The following is a 21,805-nucleotide window of genomic DNA, read 5'->3' as shown; positions in this document are numbered from 1 at the left end:
GTTCACATAAAATTGGGTCTCTGCTTAACCTTCCATTAACCTGAAAATCCACTTAAGTAAAACAGCCTCTTCTCTGAGCCTCTTGTCAGTCAAAGTTTAGGCTCTCGTTGGTCAAGGGAAGAGTCTCATCATTTATACAACTCACTTGTTCCAAATCTGGTACAGAACAGAACTCTGTTATGGGGTTGGAAGAGGTGAAGGAGAAACCCAAAGGTTACCGTTATTTAACCTCATGTTGATGAAAACAACATTGTGGCCCCAACCATCTTTGCAAAGTCAGACCCTTGCCCTTGCCTGCACAGGTATCTGTTCTAGCCGAGGCATAGGCTGGGTGAGGGAAGGAACACAGGAGCCTACCGCCTGGGCTCCACCCTCCACCAGCTTCTAACCTGGCAGGAGACAAGGACAGATGGAGGAAAACCATAAGAGCTGCATGTACTTAACTCCTCCCGCATGTCAGCGGAAGAGCCTGATGAAGGCGAGAGTGTTTGCAGAAAGCCCTACTGACTAATGCTCCCCAAATTAATGCATCCTGATGATCCGCTTTGAGACAGACTCAGCCTCCATAGAGAAAGGAGCTCAAATTCAGGGCCCATACAACTGGACAGGGCCTGGGTGCAGGCAACATTGTGGGAGAAAGACAACCGGGGTTCAAATCCTGGCTCCACCATTCACTAGGTACACGACCTTAAGCTAGTCACTTAAATCTTTCCTGGGGTTGCTGTGCAATTCTAATAGAATAACTGACCTTCAGCACCTCATGCAAAGAAGATGCTCAATAGGTGCCTATTACCCTCCCTCTTTACTCAGAATTTCCTTGTCTATGAACAGGAGACAATGATATCACTTCCACATAATTGTATGAGGATTACAGGAGATGAGGTTAAGTAAAGAAAAGGGCTTTCTTTAAAACAATTGGCCTGTGCATTTCACAAATGTCCATGTCTACAGACACACACATACACACACACACACACACACACACGCAAACACACAGGTTAGGGAATTGTTCTAGATTAAAGGAGTCTAAAGAGACAGGATAACAAATGTGATGTGTGATCCTTGGTTGGATCCTAATCTGAAAGGGAAAAATAAAGGGCATGATTGGGACAACTGGGGAAATGTAGGTGATAGGACTACACTAACGTAAAACCCCAAGGGTGTGATAATGGTGCAGTGGGTGGGTAGGTTCTTAGGAGTTACATGCTGAAGTACTTAGGGGGAAGTGTCCCAATGTCCACAGCTTTGCCTCCAATGGCTCAAAAACAGCAACAAACGTACACACAGAGGAAGAAAACAAATGCCGTCAGACAACAACTGGCTATCAAGGAAAGGAAATACAAGTGTCCACTGCATGATTCTTAAAACTTCCTATTGATTTGCAATGTCTCTAAATGAAGAGCTGGGAAAGGGGGAAGTGATGCTAAGGGCTCCATGCACACTTTTCTTTTTCCCTCACGTCTGCTCAGGCAGCATGGGCACATAGCCCACAGGTCCTCAGCACTCACCTGGCTGCAGCAGCCTGATCACCAGCAGGCTAGAGGTCCTCTCCGCCAGTTGTGTCCAGGTGTTGTTGTAGTTCTTCCGCCACAGCTCTGCCACACACTGGTACTTGCCTGCTTCCATGTCACTGGCTCGGCTGATGCTTAGGCGGACGTTCTTGCTGGACTCAGCCTTCTCGGTGGCAGTTCGGGTTCGGAAGCTGGAGGACCTGTCCCCCCACTGGACCCCTCCATCCCGGGTGAAGGTCACCAAGTCATGGAACTCCACCGTGCCCACCGGCTGGAACCGCCATGTCACTGACACGGGGACCTGGGCAGGGTAGTGGGGTTTGATGATACACAGCAAGTCAAAGGAGTCGCTGTAGGTCACCCCCGGTGTCCGGGAGATGGCTGTGACTGCGAAGCCCATTTCTGGAGAGAAAGCAGAGAGATTCAACCAGAGGAGGCATGTGGCTTTCTCAGGGCAGTATGACATCAGCAATGGGGCAGCTGGCAAAGCAAGCAGTGTGGAGCAGAGGCTCTCGGGGCCCTTTTTGAGTTCTCAGGCTAGTGTTGCTTTTAGTATCCTGCTGAGGCCCAGTCCAAGAGTTTCCAAGACTCCAAAGAAAGGCCCACCACAATTCCCCCTGAACAGCACTAGCCTAAGCCTTCCCAATGAGATCCTCGTGCATTTGCTCCTCCCCTGGAATTAGACATCACAATCCTCTCAGGGACTGATTGCATGTAGGCAGGGTTGCTCCTAGAAATCTTGAGATTCCATGAGAAAACAGGAAAAGAAAACCCCAAAGCCAATTTCCTCCATTGCACAGGAGGAAAACACAACCACACAGCCCCAACACCTCTTTTCCTGGTCCCTTAGTGCACTGGTGCCGAGAAGGGAAGCAGATGGAGTCGGCCTCCAGTCCCTTTCTCACGTCCCTCATGAAATCCAAGAACAGAGCAGGTGGGGACCTCCAGTGGGGTGGGACAATTGTCCTAAATGCAGGGTTCTGCAGTCTCAGTGGCTGTGGGTCTCTCAATATTCCTTATTGAATGGGCAGCACTGCTAAGCTCTAATACTGACTCCTCAATATGAGTACCTCAGAGTTCCTTCAGCCTGGAAATACTGTTTAATATTCATACATTGATCACAATCATAAAGCTAATAGTAGCCAGTATTTATTGAGCACTATCTAGGTGCAAGCATGGTGCCAACTGCTTTGCTCTCATCATGCTCCACTGAATCCCCAAAACAACCTTGTAGAACAGGCAGGCTTGTCATCTCTTCCTGCAGATGTAGAAACTGATGCAGAGAGAGGTTAGATAAATTGTCCAATATCAAGCATTTGGTAAGTCAATGACAGAGTTAGTCTCCAACCACATGTAACTGATTCCAGGGACCTTTTTAGGTTACTTTACCCATGGAAAGCATAACACGGTGGTTAAAGGTCCAGACTCTGGAGCCAGCAGCCAAGCCTTTGATACTTCCCAGCTAAGTGACATTAAAGTTACTTAACTTCTCTCTGCCTCTGTTTTCCAATCTGTAAAATGAGTCTCTGTGAAGATTAAATAAATCAGTGTTTATAAATATTACAAATAGTACCTGGCACATGAGATATACTATATTTTGTTAAATATTTTGTTAAAAAATGAAATAGAAATTTTAAAAAAGTACTTTAAACACTGTAATGTGAAAGACTGGACACAGGATGAATCTTTTGGCTTTCTATGGGGAGGTTAAGTTGGCAAATAGGTAGGTACAATTTGCTGAAAACTCTGGACCTTTGATTTGGATTTCATGGGCTATCTCTATATACCCTTTAAAAAAGTTTATGACACGGAGGCCCATCCTTAAACATGAAGCATCTCTGACAGTCACTGTGCATCTGTGTGTAGTAGGTGTTGCATGAGGGTGGTGTAGGACAGAACCTCAGGGACAGGACCCACACCAGGTGCTCCTGGCCTCACACCTGAAGGGGAGAGAGCTTCCCCAAGCAAATGACTTTGTCTAGTCCTGACACAGACACATGCCACAGTCACAGAGCACCCAGGCTGCTCTAACTGAACAGCCATAATGGCCCATTGTACATTTGGGACCCGCATCTAATTATACTGATATGAAAATTCATGTGTGTCATTGTTAACTTTAGACTGAAAAGACAACCTTAATTAGTCTAGAGTGCCTTCCCATTCTTCCTTGTTCAGTCCTTTGGGCCACCTGATTATGGCTGTAGCCAGAGGTATCTCAGTGGTGGAGATCAGGTGAACAGTGCTGGCCTCCAGATCCCAGGGCAGAGCCTCTCAGTGCCCCTGGTTGTGAGAACCACCAGACATATGGTGAGTAAGAAAAAACTCAGGGGATAACCTGATACCATAAATTACTTCTAGAGAAACAATCCTCACTAACTCTAATCACTCATTGGACATTCCTAACCTTCCAGGATGGTTAAAAAAAAAAAAACACCAGTACTGGACATCCAAAAGTTGTCCCCCAAGTTCCATCTCACTGGGTCCACATAGTTGCTGAGTATGGACACAGGAACTGAGCTGATCAGGAAACGCAATCACTGGAGGAAGTTTCTAAGACAGAAATCTGAGCCATATAATTACTGCAAAAAGCAGGTCAATCTTTAGGATTAAGCTTTAGAAAACAAATGTAATTCTAATCTCAGAGGGGTAAGAAAATGGAGGACTCTGTCAAGGACAAAAACCACTCGGGGCTGCCGTCTTTACTGGAAGTATCCAAAAGCACCACCATCCCGACCTGCAAGGAAGGTGGTGACACAGTCCCAGGGAGTGGGACATAAAGTTGCTGAGGACAACCGATGTCTCCTGATAAACAGGAAGACCTGACGTAACAAATTTCTTTCCCAGCAAAGTCACAGACTGGTCATTTAAAATCTAATATACTGATTATATCCAGGCAGATAAATGTTGATAGAAGCCTCTTTACCCCAATGAGAAGCAAATCTAATCTTCCTTGGTTTTAGCAAATCTCAAGGTATCTTTTCATTCCATGCTAATGAGGGAATAGCTTTGTTAGGTATGGGCCCCATCAGGTAGTAGAAACTTCTAGCCTTAGGCAAAGTATTTAATGTGTCTCAGTCTCAGTTTCCTCCATAAAATGAAAGTGTCTGTCACTTGGCTAGGTGGGGATTCAATGGGACAACTAAGCTTAAGTGTTAAGGATTAGCCAGGAACATAGTAAATGCTAAATAAATGACAACAGATAATTTTATACCCTTCTCTGCTCTCTTTCAGGAAGGCTGGCCCCTGAGCAGCAGAGCAGGAAAGACATGCCACACAGTGCTCAGCCACTCTGCTCTCTTTAAGGCCAGGCTGGCAGTGGCCATGCTCTTCCACCTGGGGCCACCACTATGGCTGGGTGGCTTCACTAACCTGGATGGAGTTCTGATAACATCACTCTCTCCCAGCCAGACTAGGAGTAGTCACAGCTTCCAGCTATTGCTATCCCTCAGGAGCCCCATCATCCACTGTGGGTCCCTTAGTCCTTGCTAGCACTATCTTAATTAATTAAACCCTTATAAGAAACAAAATAGATATAAAGGAAAGTACTTCAAACTGTATATGTAAAAGACTGGCCATAGTTTCCTGCTAGAACTCTGACAGACAAAAGTCAGGATAAGGTGTTTGACACTGAAGCTGTCTCCATGCCAGACCCACTGCCAGTCCCACCGCTCACTCACCAAGAGCTATGATGGAGATGGGAGTGCTGGCCCGGCACTCCCCAACAATCTGCCACTCGCCATCCACCACCCGCACCCATTCAGTCACATGGCATTCATACTGGCCCTCGTCCTCCTTCCTGCTGTTGAAGATGCCCAGGCTGAATGAGTTGGGCTGCACCTGCTCCATCTGGACGCTCCCAAAGCTGCTGCGCTCCCAGTAGGACAAGCCTGGCTGCACGGTGCCATGCCGGTCTAGCCACATGATATTGCTGCGGCGGTTCTGCCTGTCCACAAGCTGCCAGATGACAGAGAAGCGACCCTGCAGCCTGCCTGCCATGCGGACGCTGCAGGAGAAGCGCAGGTCCTTGCCCTCAAGGATGACGCTGGCATTGCTGGCCACCTCCACGGAGATGCTGCTCTCTAGGAAGAGGGAGAGAGAAACACCCTGGAGGCTTTATGGTCTCCACAGCGCCCTCCCCACAGAGGAAACAGGAGGAGGGGTGCAAATGGAATCATATTCAGGTACGGTGAGCCTTAGAGGGTCAAAAACACTCTGACCCTAGCTGATGTAAGCCCTGGCTGGTTCTGGGCATTGCTCCCTGTGGTTTTAGATCTGATAATCTAGGATGTTCTTTGCTGTGTGCAGAGAACTGTGATACGAGGTTCTAAGACCTGAGCCTGAATAAGAACCTAAGAAATACAACATAGTGGCATGATGATTAGGGCATAAAACAATTTATTGGGTAATCTATTCAGCTGGAGTTCAGGGTTTTTCAAGTTGAATTTTCAGCAAGAAGAGTAACTCCAAAATCCTACTTCACTTCCCTCTTCCTACCATTCGATACTACAGCAGTCAAATAAAAGCTGAACATCCATAATGTGCCATTTGAGTCCTTCAGGACAATTTAGGAAATATGAAAAAAAAAACTGACAGTAAGTATTTGGATGATAATGTGTGCTTAAGTGTGGGTAATAAGGGAGCACAGATGGTCTAGTTTCGCAGAGTGCATGAGGAGCAGGCTTTCATTCTTTCATTAACACACAGGAAGAAAACAAAGCCAGCAGCTCGTCATCCACCACTCTCCCGCCTGTCCAGTCAGCCCTGGGGCTCCTTTGCTCTCTTTCTAGAAACATTCGGCCAATCAAAAGTTTGGGATAAGGATTCCACTCCCTTCCCTGTCTCATCTAGCCTCTGCTGCTCACTTAACTATCTGAATTCACTCAATCAAATTATTTAACCTCGACATGCCTCAGCCTCTTCTTCTGTAAGACAGGTAGAGAGCCACCTTTAATTGTAGAATTCTTTAAATATTAAAAAGTAAATGAGATGATGCGTATAGATTCACCTAACACATAGTAGGTTTTCAAAAACTGGTCATCATGATCATGATTAATTTTACTATTCCACATAACTCTTTGTTTTTATAAACATCACAGATAGCCTAATATGTTTTCATTATGTATGTAGTATTTTGTATAATTATCTACATTGAGTTCAGAAGGTCTGTAAGTATTAAAGAACACAAAGTAACTAGTTTGGCTCCAATTTTTGGGTACCACCCACATTAAATACATGCAATAATTTAAACCAATTAATTAAATCAAATCCCAGATTTTAAGAGGCACACCCAATTACCAAGAGAAAACACACACATACACATAACAATGCATTTGAATCAAATCTTTTCTCTCCTTTATTTCCCCAACAAGCAGAAACAAAGACGAGCACTGAGCCTCAAAATGTAGCTCTTATTATAGTGAGGATGCCTGCTAGCCATTCTGGATGTGCTTGTTTTATGTGAAAAATAGAAGGTCTGGATGGGGCAGGGAATAGCAATTTTCCCAGGAGGGCAACCTCCCCCAGGAGTCATACCAGGATGATTCATAGAGATAATCAGGCTCCTGAATAGTCACCATCTATAGCACTAATGGTTAAGGGGATGCATTTGGAGACTTCCTAACTCTGTAATCCTGTGGTTCTTCCTTAACCTACCAAAGCTCCAATTTCTCATGTGAAAAATGGAGATACTAATAGTGCCTACTTCTTAGGGCATGACATTGACAGGATTAGATGAGGTAATTATTTTTCATCATCATTAATAACAACAATATTCCTCTTTAGAGTAAAGACTCATCCCCACTGTTACCAATTCAAAATAAGGGATTAAAAGGGCAACTGCAGCATCAAGGAAGAAAATCCTTTCACTTGTCTTAAGCAGGAGAATGACTTGCAGGACCTCACTCTCATCCCCTACTGTCATCCCAGTGGACTCTTACGCAAGTCGTAGCTCATTTATTGAAAGGGCTACTGTTTGGTGGTGCTCTGTTGCTTGAGCAAGCCTGGAAACCCACATAGTTAGAATGTGGGGCTACAAGAAGAAATGGTATTTTATTACAGCAGCTGAGGCAAAGGCAACTACAGACCTGGTGCCTCACTGCCCACTAACACTATTTACAAGAATTTCCAGGCCTGAGAAAAGGCAGCTGACAATTTTAAACTCTCTGGATTAAGTGAAAACTAGGACAGAACTAATAAAAATCTGAGTACACATTCGCAAATGAAATTTCAAATCAGGAAGTTGATGGTGTAGCACAGGCTAAGCGCAGGGCGGTGGGTGTGGAGTTAGAAGCAAATATTTCCTAATGCAATGCAAGCTCAACCACTAACTGAACCATCAGCTCTGTCACTTCCTGTGTGGTGCTCTGATTTCTTCATTCATTAGATGGATATCATATTGGCCTCTACGAGGATTTGAGAGTTGGGAGCGGAGAAGGAGATGATTTATGCAGAAGCACTTTGGTCTCTTAGGAGGAAAAGCGCCATTAAAATCCAAGGCATTATCACCATTACCGATGTGATTGTTGTTGTTCTTCAGCCGACTTACCCAAGTGGCCTTGGGACAGGATCTGGTGGTGCTGGGGGACTTTAACTACCCAGTTATCTGCTGGAAAAGCAATATAGCAGGCCGCAGATCATCAAAACAGTTCTCAGAAGGGGTTGGGGGAAATCTTAGTACAAAAAATATAGGAAGTAAACAGCGTGGCTGCCCTTCACTTGATCCTTAGAAAACAATGAGGAATTAGTTGCAGATTTAAAAGTAGAGAGTCCGTGGTTAAGGCAAGCACAGACTGACAGGAAAATAGTAAAGACAGTGGGCATTAAATTCAATAATTTCAGTTGTACAATATTCAGCGAGCACCTACTCTATGCAAAGCACCATGCTAGACATTGCAGGGCGGAAAAGGCTAAGAAACAAAAGAATTTCAAGATAATTAGGTGGAGCGGGCGGGCGGGCTGCTGAGGATGCACCGCCTGCGCCTCCCTCCCTGCTTGCCTCACCCCGGGCGGCCCGGGGCTACCGCGGTGCGCGGGTGCCGGGCCCTGCCTTGCCGGCCATGGGGGAAGGGGGCGCCGTGGGGCGCCGCCGGCCCTTCCCCTGGGCGCCGCGGCAGCGCTGGTGGCGGCAGCAGCAGCAGCAGCGGCAGCGGCAGCGGCAGCGGCAGCGGCAGCGGCAGCGGTGGTGGCCGGGCAGCGGCGGCGGCGGCTAGGGCGCGGGGCGCGCTGCCATGGGCCTGGCCGGGCTGCAGGCAGGAAGATGTCCAAGCCCCGCGCGGTGGAGGCGGCGGTGGCGGCGGCCCCGGGCCCGGAGATGGTGGAGCGGAGGGGCCCGGGGAGGCCCCGCACCGACGGGGAGAACGTATTTACCGGGAAGTCAAAGATCTATTCCTACATGAGCCCGAACAAATGCTCTGGAATGCGTTTCCCCCTTCAGGAAGAGAACTCAGTTACACATCACCAAGTCAAATGCCAGGGGAAACCATTAGCCGGAATCTACAGGAAACGAGAAGAGAAAAGAAATGCTGGGAACGCAGTACGGAGCGCCATGAAGTCCGAGGAACAGAAGATCAAAGACGCCAGGAGAGGTCCCCTGGTACCTTTTCCAAACCAAAAATCTGAAGCAGCAGAACCTCCAAAAACTCCACCCTCATCTTATGATTCCACCAATGCAGCCATCGCCAAGCAAGCCCTGAAAAAGCCCATCAAGGGCAAACAGGCCCCCCGAAAAAAAGCTCAAGGAAAAACGCAACAGAATCGCAAACTTACGGATTTCTACCCTGTCCGAAGGAGCTCCAGGAAGAGCAAAGCCGAGCTGCAGTCTGAAGAAAGGAAAAGAACAGATGAATTGATTGAAAGTGGGAAGGAAGAAGGAATGAAGATTGACCTCATCGATGGCAAAGGCAGGGGTGTGATTGCCACCAAGCAGTTCTCCCGGGGTGACTTTGTGGTGGAATACCACGGGGACCTCATCGAGATCACCGACGCCAAGAAACGGGAGGCTCTGTATGCACAGGACCCTTCCACGGGCTGCTACATGTACTATTTTCAGTATCTGAGCAAAACCTACTGCGTGGTTGCAACTAGAGAGACAAATTGCCTAGGAAGACCGATCAATCACAGCAAATGTGGGAACTGCCAAACCAAACTGCACGACATCGACGGCGTACCTCACCTCATCCTCATCGCCTCCCAAGACATGGCGGCTGGGGAGGAGCTCCTGTATGACTATGGGGACCGCAGCAAGGCTTCCATTGAAGCCCTCCCGTGGCTGAAGCATTAACCGGTGGGCCCCGCGCCCTCCCCGCCCCACTTTCCCTTCTTCAAAGGACAAAGTGCCCTCAAAGGGAATTGAATTTTTTTTTACACACTTAATCTTAGCGGATTACTTCAGATGTTTTTAAAAAGTATATTAAGATGCCTTTTCACTGTAGTATTTAAATATCTGTTACAGGTTTCCAAGGTGGACTTGAACAGATGGCCTTATATTACCAAAACTTTTATATTCTAGTTGTTTTTGTACTTTCTTCTGCATACAAGCCGAACGTTTGTGCTTCCCGTGCATGCAGTCAAAGACTCAGCACAGGTTTTAGAGGAAATAGTCAAACATGAACTAGGAAGCTAGGTGAGTCTCCTTTCTCCAGTGGAAGAGCCAGGACCTTCCCCCTGCACCCCCGACATCCAGGGACGGGGTGTGAGGAAGACACTGCCTCCCAATGGCCTGGACGGGATGTTTCCAAGCTCTTGTTCTCCTAACGTCTCGACAGGCGCTCACTGAAGTGTATGAATTTTTTTAAAAAGGTTTTTGCAGTAAGCTAGTCTTCCCCTCTGTTTTCTCGAAAGCTTACTGAGCCCTTGGCCCCAAGCACGGGCCGGGCATAGATTTCCTCTTCCACAAGCTGCCGCTTTTCTGGGCACCTTGAAGCATCAGGGCACGAAATCAAACTAGATGTGGGCAGGGAGAGTGTTGCTTATCTGCCCTGCTGGGGCAGGGTTTCCTGAAACTAGGTTAATTCTTTATAGAAATGTGAACACTGAATTTATTTTAAAAATAATAATAAAAATTAAAAATAATTTAAAAAAAAAACCACAGAAAACACCTTACATGTATATAGGTCTTGAAGTGAGTGAAGTGGCTGCCTTTTTTTTTTTTTTTTTTTTTTTTTTTTTTTTTGCTTTTTTTGGCTTTTTGTAGAAGAGATCGAGAATGGTACTCTAATCAAAAATAAAGTTTTGTAGTGGAACCAGAGATTACTTACCTGACATCCACGCCCATTCCCCCTCATCCTGCTGGGGTTGAAAGTTCCAGACCTGCTGTCGAGGCCTTGTGTTTGTCAGATACCCAGTGTCCTCCTGCAAGGATGCAACTGAGCTGAGGTGTGAGCCTAGGAGCCAGGACCCCTGACCCCAGCCGCTGCTGCCAGCCTCAGAAAGGCACCCAGGTGTGCAGGGGAGCACACAGGGCCCGGCAGCCCCCAGGAATCAAGGATAGGTCTAAGGTTTTCACCTTAACAGTGAAGGCAGGAGGAATAGGTGGCTGCTTCCTCCCGCCCTTCACAGAACTGATTCTCACACACTGTCCCTTCAGTCCAGGGGGCCGGGGCTCAGGAGCCATGACCTGGTGTCTCCTGCCCACCCTGGTCCCAGGTAAATGTGAATGGAGACAGGTTTGAGAGCCTGTCCTCATCTTTGATTTCCCCCCCAACCCCACCTCGGGCCTTACGACGGTGTTACCTAAGAAAGTCTTCCCTCCCACCCCCTCCCCCATGCTAGCCTGGTCAGTGGTCAGCAAATTGGAAGAGGATCCGACGGGAGTATAAATGTGAGACACAATGTCTTGATTATACCTGTTTGTGGTTTAGCTTTGTATTTAAACAAGGAAATAAACTTGAAAATTATTTGTCATCATAAAAATGAAACAAATTAAAATATGTATTGCCAGGAAAGAAAAAGATAATTAGGTATGTGTGTGCATGGTTTTTAACAAAATAATAATAAGCATAAAAGAAAATAATCCAGTTGATGAGAAAAGAAGAAAAGACTGACAAGAGGACCCCTATGGCTACTTTTTACTTCACACTTGAAGAGAAATATTTTAAATATTAAAACATACAAATAAAAAGTAAAGGAAATTATTACAAGGCTCAGAGAAAGAATAGTTTTAGCAGCTGAGAAAAGGTTAAAGATTAGCCTTAAAACTTTACCACTTGTTTAAAATCAGAGCATCATAGGTTTTTATTCTCTTTACTAAAAACAGAACTATGGGAGAATGAGATTAATAAGAATATCTTGATACTGTGAATGTTTAAACACAACACAAGCAAACACCAGTAGTTTCTGGAATCCCTAGCAATGGCCACTACCCACCCACATAAGGCCAGTCTACATGAAGGCTTGGAGCCCACTGAGGCAGCCTCAGAAATCAGCTAAGCTTAAAAGGCTATGCTCCAGGAAGATGTGAAAGGTCCCATCCACTGACTTTTAGAAACACAATTTCAACAGGGAAAAGCCATTTAGGGAAATGCCAGCCTTTATACCTGAAAAACCCAGATGGCAAATCCTTAATAATGCACTTTATGATTTAAAATCCTCCCATAAAAGACCAGCTCTCCTTAAGTGAGATTTCAAGGCAGGCATCTATCTACTCACTTCTTCTGGGACTTGATTCCCACACAAGAGCAAACAGCTTTCTGGGATTCCTGGTTTCCCTCCAAGCTGAGCTGGCACTGCTTGTGTATGCACAGGGCTGCTAGCAATCAGATAGGCCTATGCCCAGCCCTAGACTGCCCTGATCCTGGACACCCCTGATCCTGATCCTCTGCTATGGGGAGACTGCTAAATGTAGGCAGGTGGGCTACAACAGGGAAGAGAGGCTCAACGGTTTTTCCCCCAGCTCTGCATTAACCTCGAGGGTTCCATCTGTCTCCCCTCACCCTCACCACACTATTCTCTCTCCCCCTACCTCTCCTAAATGATGCTGAGCCAAAGGAGAAGAAAGCAGCACATCTCTCTACTTACCAAGGGGGAGGACTATGATGGGGATGTTCTTGGGACGCTTGCTCTCCTTATCAATGAATTCCCCCGTCACGGTTTTCTCTCGCTCAGTCACCCGGCAGTTGTATTTCCCTCTATCTTCCTGGCGGAGGTGGTAGATCTTCAGCACAAAGACACTGTCGCTCTCTTTGGCCACGTTAAGCTGTCCCCTGGCTTCCCGGTGAGCAAATTCGCTGTTGAGGACAGGCACAGCGTTAGGGCCTATGGTGGTGATGAGCGAGCTGTTGAAGGCCCAGGAGACAGCAAAGTAACGGTCGGGAACATTCTGAGCCTCCAGGATGCATCTGAACTCCACCGGCTCACCCACCGTGTGCAGCCACTTCTCTGTTTCTAGCCAAACAGTGAATTCTTTGTCTGAGAGAACAATTAAGAAAAGAGACACATTCTGGGTGAATGAGGGCCCCAGCCAACTAAACCACATTTGCACATTCCCACTATCCTTCCTCTTCTTTACAATACTAATTGCGGGGAGGACCACAGCACTTGGCTTGAGAGTAAAATCCAACTCAGACCCAGGTTATCTGAGGTCCAGAGAAACGCCTGAATATCACAGACAGAATTCAAAACTACTTCAGCCCAGAAGGTCTAAGCAAACTGTTACCCCAGTTAAACCAATGGGGCTCAGTCTGAAGCTTTAGATGTCTTGCATGAGACCCCCAGTTCAGTGAGAAGCTACTAATATCACTCAAATGGTGGATTACAAATATCTAGCCTTGATATATGCACCCAGAACTCTATTTAAGCAACAGCATTATAAACATTTTCAGCAGATATTGTAAGACTTACCCCACTGAGGTCTGTGGGAAAAAATTACAGAGTGGCCTAGGTGCTGGCCCAATCCTAACAAATGCTCAAAGATTAAAATTCCCTCTCTACCCCCCGCCATGTGAATACTAGAAATAAGATGTAGCTATGACAAAACCCTAACAGAATTACATAGAAAAAATAAAAACTAATGTCTGTTCACTAGGTTACCACCTGTCAGATCAAATCTTTAGGCAGATTTCAATGGAAGTAGGTACTTTCCCACTGAAGTACCTACTAAGTACTTACTTTAGTAGGAAAGTACCTACTTTAGTGGGAAAGTACCTACAAAGTACTCACGCCTGGTTAAACCTTAGTAGGTACTTTCCCACTTAGGAAGTACTTAGTAGGTACTTTAGTAGGAAAGTACCTACTTCTGCTGAAAGCCAGACAGCCTCTGAAATTATTACTAAACCCAAGCAGCCTCCAAAGAGCTAGGTGTTTTTTAAATTTTTATTTATTTACTTATTTATTGTGACAGGGTCTCGCTCTGTTGCCCAGGCTGGAGTGTAGTGGCATGATCATGGCTCACTGCAGCCTCGACTTCCCAGGCTCCAGCCATCCTCCCACCTCAGCCTCCGGAGTAGCCACCATATCTGGCTAATTTTTGTTGAGTTGAATGTTTAACCAGGCGTGAGGGAGTGACCAAAGAGGGGCTCATCACCACTAACAGCATCACCACAACTGGTGTACCAGTGTACAGTGGCTATTAATCCCATTAGACAGCTATCGTATCTCATAGGCACCCAGGGCAGAAGTCAGGGGGAAGAAAACGGAGTTAAGGGTTAGAGACTGGAGCTGTGACCACTGCCCAGTTCTAGCTCTGTTCCTCTAAAAAGAACACTGAGGTGGAAAAATTCTCATGGCAGAGATGTTTGAATTCCATGTAGATTCATTAGCTCTGACCTTGTCTGCCTTCCCTAGACTGGCATGTCTAGTCTTTCCCACTATCTTCAAGATCTTGCCCATTCATCCCGTCCTAGGCACTCTTCAAGCGGACGAGGTTTCTGTTTCCCCGAGAAAACATAAGAGTCATGCATGAGCAGCATCCACATTCCTCTTTTCCAGCCACAGCTCAGCTTTACCCCTCCCGCTCCTCAGGCTCTCCAGCCCCTCCCCCCGATATAGGCCAGTGTCCTGCTGCAAACACCCCTTCTTTCCAGTGACCTAACTACTTCCTCTAGCAGCCAAACTTCCTGACAGGGAAAACCACGTCATCAACTCCAGGGCCTCCCCTCCAATGAAGTAGCTGCCGTCACAGCTTCCAGCTCCCAAGAGACCAGTCTTAAGAGGCATGGATTGAAGGAAGCACATTTCACTCTGCCACCATCTGCCTGGATGAACACACCCATATGGGACAGTCCCCGTGTTATCTGCTGGATATTATCTCTCACGTCAACCCAATTAGTCATTTATAACCCGACATCAATGGCAGAAAAGCACTCCTTCCACATAAACACCACTGGAGCTGTGCAAGGGGTACCCTAGACCTCAGACCTTTCCATTGCTCCAGGTTAGCCTGGCTGTAACTCTGGCTTTCTTCTTTCAGCGGCCAAAGACTCTGCTTATCTCAGGGGAATCCCCCCATGCCTTGGTGACACCTTCATGTTCCCAGGTTGAAGACACAAGATTTACCCGCATCACCCCCGTTTCTGCCCTTGGTTATGCCCAGTCAATTACATCTCTAGAAACTGACCTGTGCTTTTTCCAATACCCCTTCCACTTCATCTCACTGAAATTAGGCTTCACTGACTTAGCAAATGTCACGAATGATCCACCCTACCCCTACCCCTACCCCCATCCTAACCAAAGGCTTTCCTTAAGCAGGTTGAGGTCTCTGAGCCTGCTCTATGATCCCTTCTCTCCTGCTCTTCTTCTTGCTGGCCTGCCCATTCTGTTCCACTCTCTCACCTGTTCCTCTGGTCACCTCTTACTGCTGCTGTTCTCCCAGGCCCTTTCCCATTTTAACCCCATGGGCTCTTCCAGGGCCCTGATCACTCTCAGGCTCGGTCTCTGAGCCCCAGACCCCTATGTCTGAGGACCCACTGGGTGTTTTGCATACTGAGCATCTCTATCAGAGTCTATCTGATGGATGGGCTCTTTCATTAGAATTTACAAAAAGAAAAGGCAGCCAATGCTGCCACAAATGCAAAGGTCCCGCATGTCCTCATTATTGTTCCTTCCCTCCCACAGTTCAAGGAACCCCCAGAGCCACAGCCCCAGCCCCTGGGCTTCTAGACAGTTGGACCCCTCCTTCCATTGTGCTCTTTATTCTTTCACCTCTGGCACCCACTGACCTAGCCTTGGCTCTTATTAGCTCTTTTCTACCTGGTCTCTTGGCTTCAGATGCAACGGATTTAATCAACCTCCAGGTGGCCTCCATAGGTTTTTCTTTCTGAAACCCTGATCTGATTGTCTTACTCCCTGCTTAAAAATCTCTACCTCCTCTCCAGCTGTCTGCAGCAGAGGTCTTCAAACTTTATGAAGAAGAGGACAAAGGAAGGGGACTTTTTATTCATATAAAATCTTCTGCTGCCAAACATAGTTGAAGCAAGGGGGGACCACCCAGGCCCTCGCATGCCTTCTCCCTGCACTCCTGGGTATGCACACGTGCACATGAAGACCAACACACACCCATGTCTAACCTCCTAGGCACCTTTGAGGGGCTTCCAGGGTTCCAAGAACAGCTTGAAAACTCTTGGCCCACAGAGTCAAGCCCAGGCTCTATATCACTGCATTTGGGGCTTTGAGCTCCCTTTCCTCTCATCACACACATCTGGAACTCAACATCTGGAACTAGTCATACTTGACTGCTTTCTGCTTGCCAAACATATCAAACACTTTTGCACTTTTATGCTTCTTCTACTGCTGACTCCTCAAGCTTCCAGACTCAGTTCAAGTCAAGAAACTTATTGGAGTTCCTGGATTTGTCTTATCAACCATCCCATTCAGAGAAAACTATGGTTGCAAGAACACTTCCTATTTCCGGTATTCCCAGAGCACTCTAAACAAATGCTATCAATGCACTTAGCACATTTTACTTGTCCATTGGTTCTCAGGTCTGCCTAAGTGCAGGGACCAGTACTAGTCATCTTTGAAGCCCTTAATGCCTATCACCATCACACCTTCAATGCTGTGGAGACTGGCTACATGTTTACTGAAATAAACTGAGAAGGGTAGAGTTGGAGATGCAACTGCTGAACCTAAACAGCACAGGAATGCAGAGTGAAGTCATCAAATTTTTTTCACTTAGTTTTCCTTTTGATGGCTTAGTCTAGATACATTTTCAGGGTAAATTCAAAAAGTTCTAATTCCAAATTGGTAAGATTAAAATAAAGAAGATTAACTGATGCAACCTAATTTAAAAGCATTAAGACTCAAAAGTTGGCCCAAATTTTTGAAGTTGATCTTAAAACTATCCAGGAAGGGAAAGGATAAATATAAAATAAAGCCCCTTGGATAGATTTTTTAATAGTGAAAAATCCAGAAGCTGCTAAATGTCCTACAGAGCAGATAAAGTGCTCCCTATCCCTACCAACCCCTATGGTAAAAGATTTCACATCCATTAGATGACTTATTAAAGTGATGTCCAGAGAATTGCTTCTGCCCTAGAAGCTTTGCTTGAAAAAAATGTAGATAGCAGAAGAATCACCTGGGAAGCATGCCAGAAATCCAGCTTCCCAGGTCCCATCCCAGGAGCCTCCAATTGAAGACTTCTGGGAAGAAGCCCCAAAATGTGTACTGTTAGCTGAGTCTGAGGCATTACTCTAGAATGGCAGAGAAAGTATGCAAAGACCCAGACAACTAACTGCAGCAAATGGGACAGGGAGCCCAAGAGACAGGTCCTGAAGAAGGACCCCACCTGTACTGCAACTCACCAGCTCATTTCCCACAAAGCCACACTCACTCACCAGAACCACCACAGTCCTCACTGGAAGTGAGCATCCGCACAAGGAAAGGCTTTCAGGCCACTCATCACCAACTTAGTGATGGCACAACAACCACGCTCCAACCAAAGCTGGGGGAACTGAAGGCCCATGTGAGAACCAGCCCTCAGCCCAGCAGAGGCAGCCAGCAACAGCTGTCAGCTCTGGCCTGGAGCCTGGTGGGCTCATGAGACTGGGGAGTAGAGTCTGGGGCCACAGGAGATACCAAGAGAAGTCAGGGAGGGTTTCAGCTGGCTGTGCCACCATCATTTTGCCTCAAGACAAATGATGGTGTCTAAAGACATCATGCAACCTCCTCAGGACCCCTTCCAGGCCTTCACTTAAGAAAACATCTACAGTGGAACTTGGTACTCTCAGACTGGCCTCATCAACATGCCCTATGACTCCTCTTGAGCCCCAACATAAAGTAATCTGCATTCAGCATCCTCACCTGCAAAATAGGAGTACTACCACCTACTCACCTCACAGAACGTCTGGGGGATGGTGAAGTAATATGTGATAAAGCATTTTGGAAATTACAAAATATCACCAAAGACTATTATTAGATAAAAAATAATAATTTAAGCCAAAATTTCTCTAGTTCATAATGTTAGACTTTGGATGGAAGTCTCATTATCTCAAATGGCTTCTGCAAATGAAACCAGATGGGTACCCAAGGAAGGCAACATCATTAAATGGGGCAGCAACTGTGGCTAATGGGAATGAAAGCCCAGAGTTTTAAGATACAAATGGTTTCTCAGAAATCTCCCAATTTTTAAAATGAGTTTCTAATTCAAAAATGTGTAAACACCACATAGGTGGAAGAAAGCATGTCTCTAAGCAGGATTCAGTCTGTGTGGCACCTGCCTGTGACTCAGGTCTTAGGATACCTATGTCCCGCACATCCCTCAGCTCCCTCCGGCCGCACACAAGACCGGCTTTAACTTCACATGAAAACCTGCTGTCCTGGTAGAGGTGCCCAAAGAAGGAGTCTCCACATTCTCCCAGTATCTGACAGCTTTCACCACCAAGTAAAGGACAGGACAAGAGGCTCAGAGGGACTGACCAGTTGGCTGGACGTTGACCACGGCTCCCTCGGAACGCTTTCGGGTCATAGCATACCATGACCCATCCGGATCCTGGATCCACTCGGCGGCCTCGCAGTAGAACTCACCCTGGTCAGAAGGCTGCAGGTGGAAGATGGTGAGGCGGAAGGTGGTCCTCCCCAGCTTGTCCAGCAGCACCTCCCCCAGGCTCTGCCTCTGGGCATATTCGCTGCCAGAGTGAAGCATGAAATCTCGGCTCAGGGAGATGACCTCCACGGGCTTCTCGCCAACTTTCTGCCAGAGCCAGGCCACAGACAGGTGGCTGTGCTGAACGGTCTCCGGGGCCACCTCACAAGTGAGCTCCAGTGGGTCCTGCTCCACTCTGTGCAGAGTCTGAGGCATGGCAGTGGTCCGCAGGGAGTCTGGGATCACTGCAACACAGAAATGTCCTGAGACTGCAGTCACAAAGCCACAGAATCTGAGACTCCCGGGGCTAAGCTCCCATTCCACGCAGGTGTCACTGCACTGCGTCCCTAACAGTCGTCCTTGAACCATCGATTCAAGGCCACAGACAGCCCCAAATGCACATAAACAGAAAGTTTTCTGTTCAGATTTGGAAATGCATTATTTGGTGCTTACACTTACCTGTCTCGAATTTTAATAACACTTGGATAAAACATGGGGTGTATTTCATATTACATAATAAATGAACTCCCTGAAAATACTGTCTTTAAACAATTGTCTTATAGGTCAAATAACATTTGTTGTTGATTCTGGCACTGCTTTGAGATACTTTAACTTCACTTCTGACTGATCCTCTAATGGAAATACCTCCTGGAACTTTTAGTTTTACATTTCTATACAACATCCTTTCTTTCCTTCCCACATCCCCATCCTGTAACTTACTTCAGCAATGCAGCCCTAGGAAGATGATTTTTATAAAAAAACATTTTTGGTAGAAACAATAATCATCATACCCTATTTTTAGTGGGTTTAATTTTCACGTAATTCATCGATCAAAGGGGTCCTCACTGGAAGGAAGCCACAGTCTGGAGAGATTCAGGCAAGATAAGAGATTTTCTCCGTGATCCCTTGGTCAGAATCATACCCTGATCCTTGCTTGCACCTTTCTGGAGATTAAATAGCACCACCTCTCTGTATGATGAGAGTACCCTAGTCACAACTAGTATGTGTTTTCTCCCTGTTCTCACCCAAGGATTGGGTCTTACAGGTCTCCTGCTGGGAACGGCCAAGTGCAGTGGCTCACACCTATAATCCTAATACTTTGGGAGGCTGAGGGAGGCGGATCATCTGAGGTCGGGAGTTCGAGACCAGCCTGACCAACATGGAGAAACCCCGTCTCTACTAAAAATACAAAATTAGCCAGGCATGGTAGTGCATGCCTCTAATCCCAGCTACTCAGGAAGCTGAGGCAGGAGAACTGCTTGAACCAGGGAGGTGGAGGTTGCAGTGAGCCCCATTGCACTCCAGCCTGGGCAACAAGAGCGAAACTCTGTCACACACACACACACACAAACACATACACACACAAAAAATAAAAGGTCCCCTGCTGGGACACAGACTAGTTAGAGAAAGGAAAAATAAACAAATGATAGTATGTGTATTAATAAAAGAACTAGCAACACCCACTGCTGAGCTGTGATAATAAAAACTGGACATTAAGATAGGCAGAAAAACAGAACAGCCTTGATACGGTTAACCCTTTGACACTGGCAAACACTGTGACCAGTGCTGCCCACACTGGAAGCTCCTGCATCCCTCTTCCTCATGTTTCCTTCAGCATTAAGGAGCAACAAGGGAGACAGCCAGTTCATAGTTCCTTACGCATGGAGCCAAAGGACCTTCAATGTACAATGTCTGAGCAAGGACCCGCAGCCGCATGTGCTTCCTGCTTCAGCAGTGCCCCGTGGGTCTCAGAGCTACCCAAAGGCCTATCCTTCCGAGAGGTTTCTCCTCTCTTCCAACTGATGTCATAAGTCTCACCTTCCTTGTCATTCATATCATCAACCACAAAGGTCCTTGCCTTATATTTTCATATCCCTTTTCACCAGTTACAGGGTTAGTTAACTTATGAAATTCTTAACATCTGCATTAGATCTTTTTAAAGTTTCACCCTCAACCACCTATTATTTAGAAGTGAACAGAGAAATTTATTTTCCTTGTGCTATCTGTTGACCCCTAAAATATGTTGGGAGTTTTGGGATTTTTTTTAAAGTCAAATGCATGGCATAAAGCAAAATTACACTACTAAAGAACTGAGTCAGGCCAGACGCTGGCAATGTGAAGACAGCTTCTCCTTACCCACTAGGTTCATCTTTGCACTGTAAATCCCAAAGTGTTGCTTATTGGTGCTGGGTGTGTGGCATTCATATTCTCCGGCATCCCGGGCCTGAAGATCTGTGATGTGCAATAGGGTTGGGTTCCCCTGGACTCTTTCTATGAAGATCTTCCCTTCGCGGATGCGCTGGGTGTAGATGGCATAGGGGAAGGAAGAGTCCATGGTGCTGACGATCTGCACCTCTCGCTCTGGCGACGAAGGCAGGTAAATGGACCACTGGAAATTCTGCTCAGAAGGTCCCTGGTAACCACTCACATTGCACCAGATAGTGATGTGGGAGCCCTCCGTGCGGTACAAGGGTCCTTCCTGAATGGTGACCTGCCGCTGTGCTGACACCACACCTACGAGGGAGAGAAACACACGCAACATGCTCACTTACTTCTCAGACCAAAATGCAAAGTAGGCAGCAATCTCCAAAGGGTTTGTTATTTGTGTGACATGATAATAATATAAACAGCTTACTGGCCCTTTCAAAGGCACTCTGTGATTTATAAATATTAATTAAAACACTCTGTGGTAAAGCACTGTCCCTAATTTGCATATATGGGAATTTGATCATGCCAAGATGTGCTTTTGTTACTTACTCAACAGCTGACCCTTGGGAATTTCATTTAGCCCCTCTGTTTGCCATGTATATGGCAGTTTATATCTATTTATTAATGCTGTGTATAAAGTTTTTAATAAAATAAGCAGGAAAAGTTGAATCCTTGGCACAAATTCAGATGAAAACAAATAAAAGCAACCATCTAGAAATCTGGCTGAAATTAAATGCTTCTTCCTTGGTCCGAGTGCTGTTGGGAGGGAGTCCTGGGAGCACCTTTTTACTGGTGCTGCACCCTTCATTTTCCCATGTAGCTGCTCCCCAACACCACCCCAAGGAGCATTCCTTAGTTTCTCTTCCCTCCATAAATGGAGGCAGAGCTGAGCTCCTGCAGGCTGCTATCGTTTTAAGCTGAGCACACCCAAATACAAATGTGAAGGGCTGACACAGATCCCTGATGCCCAGATTCCCACAAACTGACAAAGGGGGGAACTAACAGTGCCCAGCTAAACCTGTGACAAGGACAGTCAGGCTACCCTTGAGTTTCCCACTCAAGACTCCCCCGCTGA

The 21,805-nt window shown here is 46.5% G+C and overlaps 3 protein-coding genes across 3 annotated transcripts in view; 2 read left to right on the top strand and 1 right to left on the bottom strand.

Moving 5' to 3' along the window:
* Positions 1–21,805, top strand: part of LOC134756446 (histone-lysine N-methyltransferase 2C-like) — a 441,494-nt gene that overhangs the window by 358,292 nt on the left and 61,397 nt on the right.
* On the bottom strand, positions 86–21,064 carry LOC129529381 (immunoglobulin superfamily member 3-like). The gene is made up of 7 exons (XM_055374060.1): positions 20,659–21,064; positions 18,357–18,767; positions 12,525–12,914; positions 8,056–8,115; positions 5,189–5,590; positions 1,509–1,913; positions 86–156 (listed from the first exon to the last, which is right to left on the bottom strand). The coding sequence occupies exons 1-7, from the start codon at positions 21,062–21,064 to the stop codon at positions 86–88; spliced, it is 2,145 nt and encodes a 714-aa protein (XP_055230035.1).
* Positions 8,752–10,023, top strand: LOC129529284 (N-lysine methyltransferase KMT5A-like). Its single transcript, XM_055373828.1, has one exon. It carries the CDS (start codon positions 8,767–8,769, stop codon positions 9,787–9,789), a length of 1,023 nt encoding a protein of 340 aa, XP_055229803.1. The 5' UTR covers positions 8,752–8,766; the 3' UTR covers positions 9,790–10,023.

This window comes from Gorilla gorilla, chromosome 22 (genome assembly GCF_029281585.2).
Source record: "Gorilla gorilla gorilla isolate KB3781 chromosome 22, NHGRI_mGorGor1-v2.1_pri, whole genome shotgun sequence".
Lineage (NCBI taxonomy): Eukaryota > Metazoa > Chordata > Mammalia > Primates > Hominidae > Gorilla > Gorilla gorilla.
The sequence above is the reverse complement of the archived record's forward strand: the minus strand, read 5'-3'. Positions and strand labels throughout refer to the sequence as shown.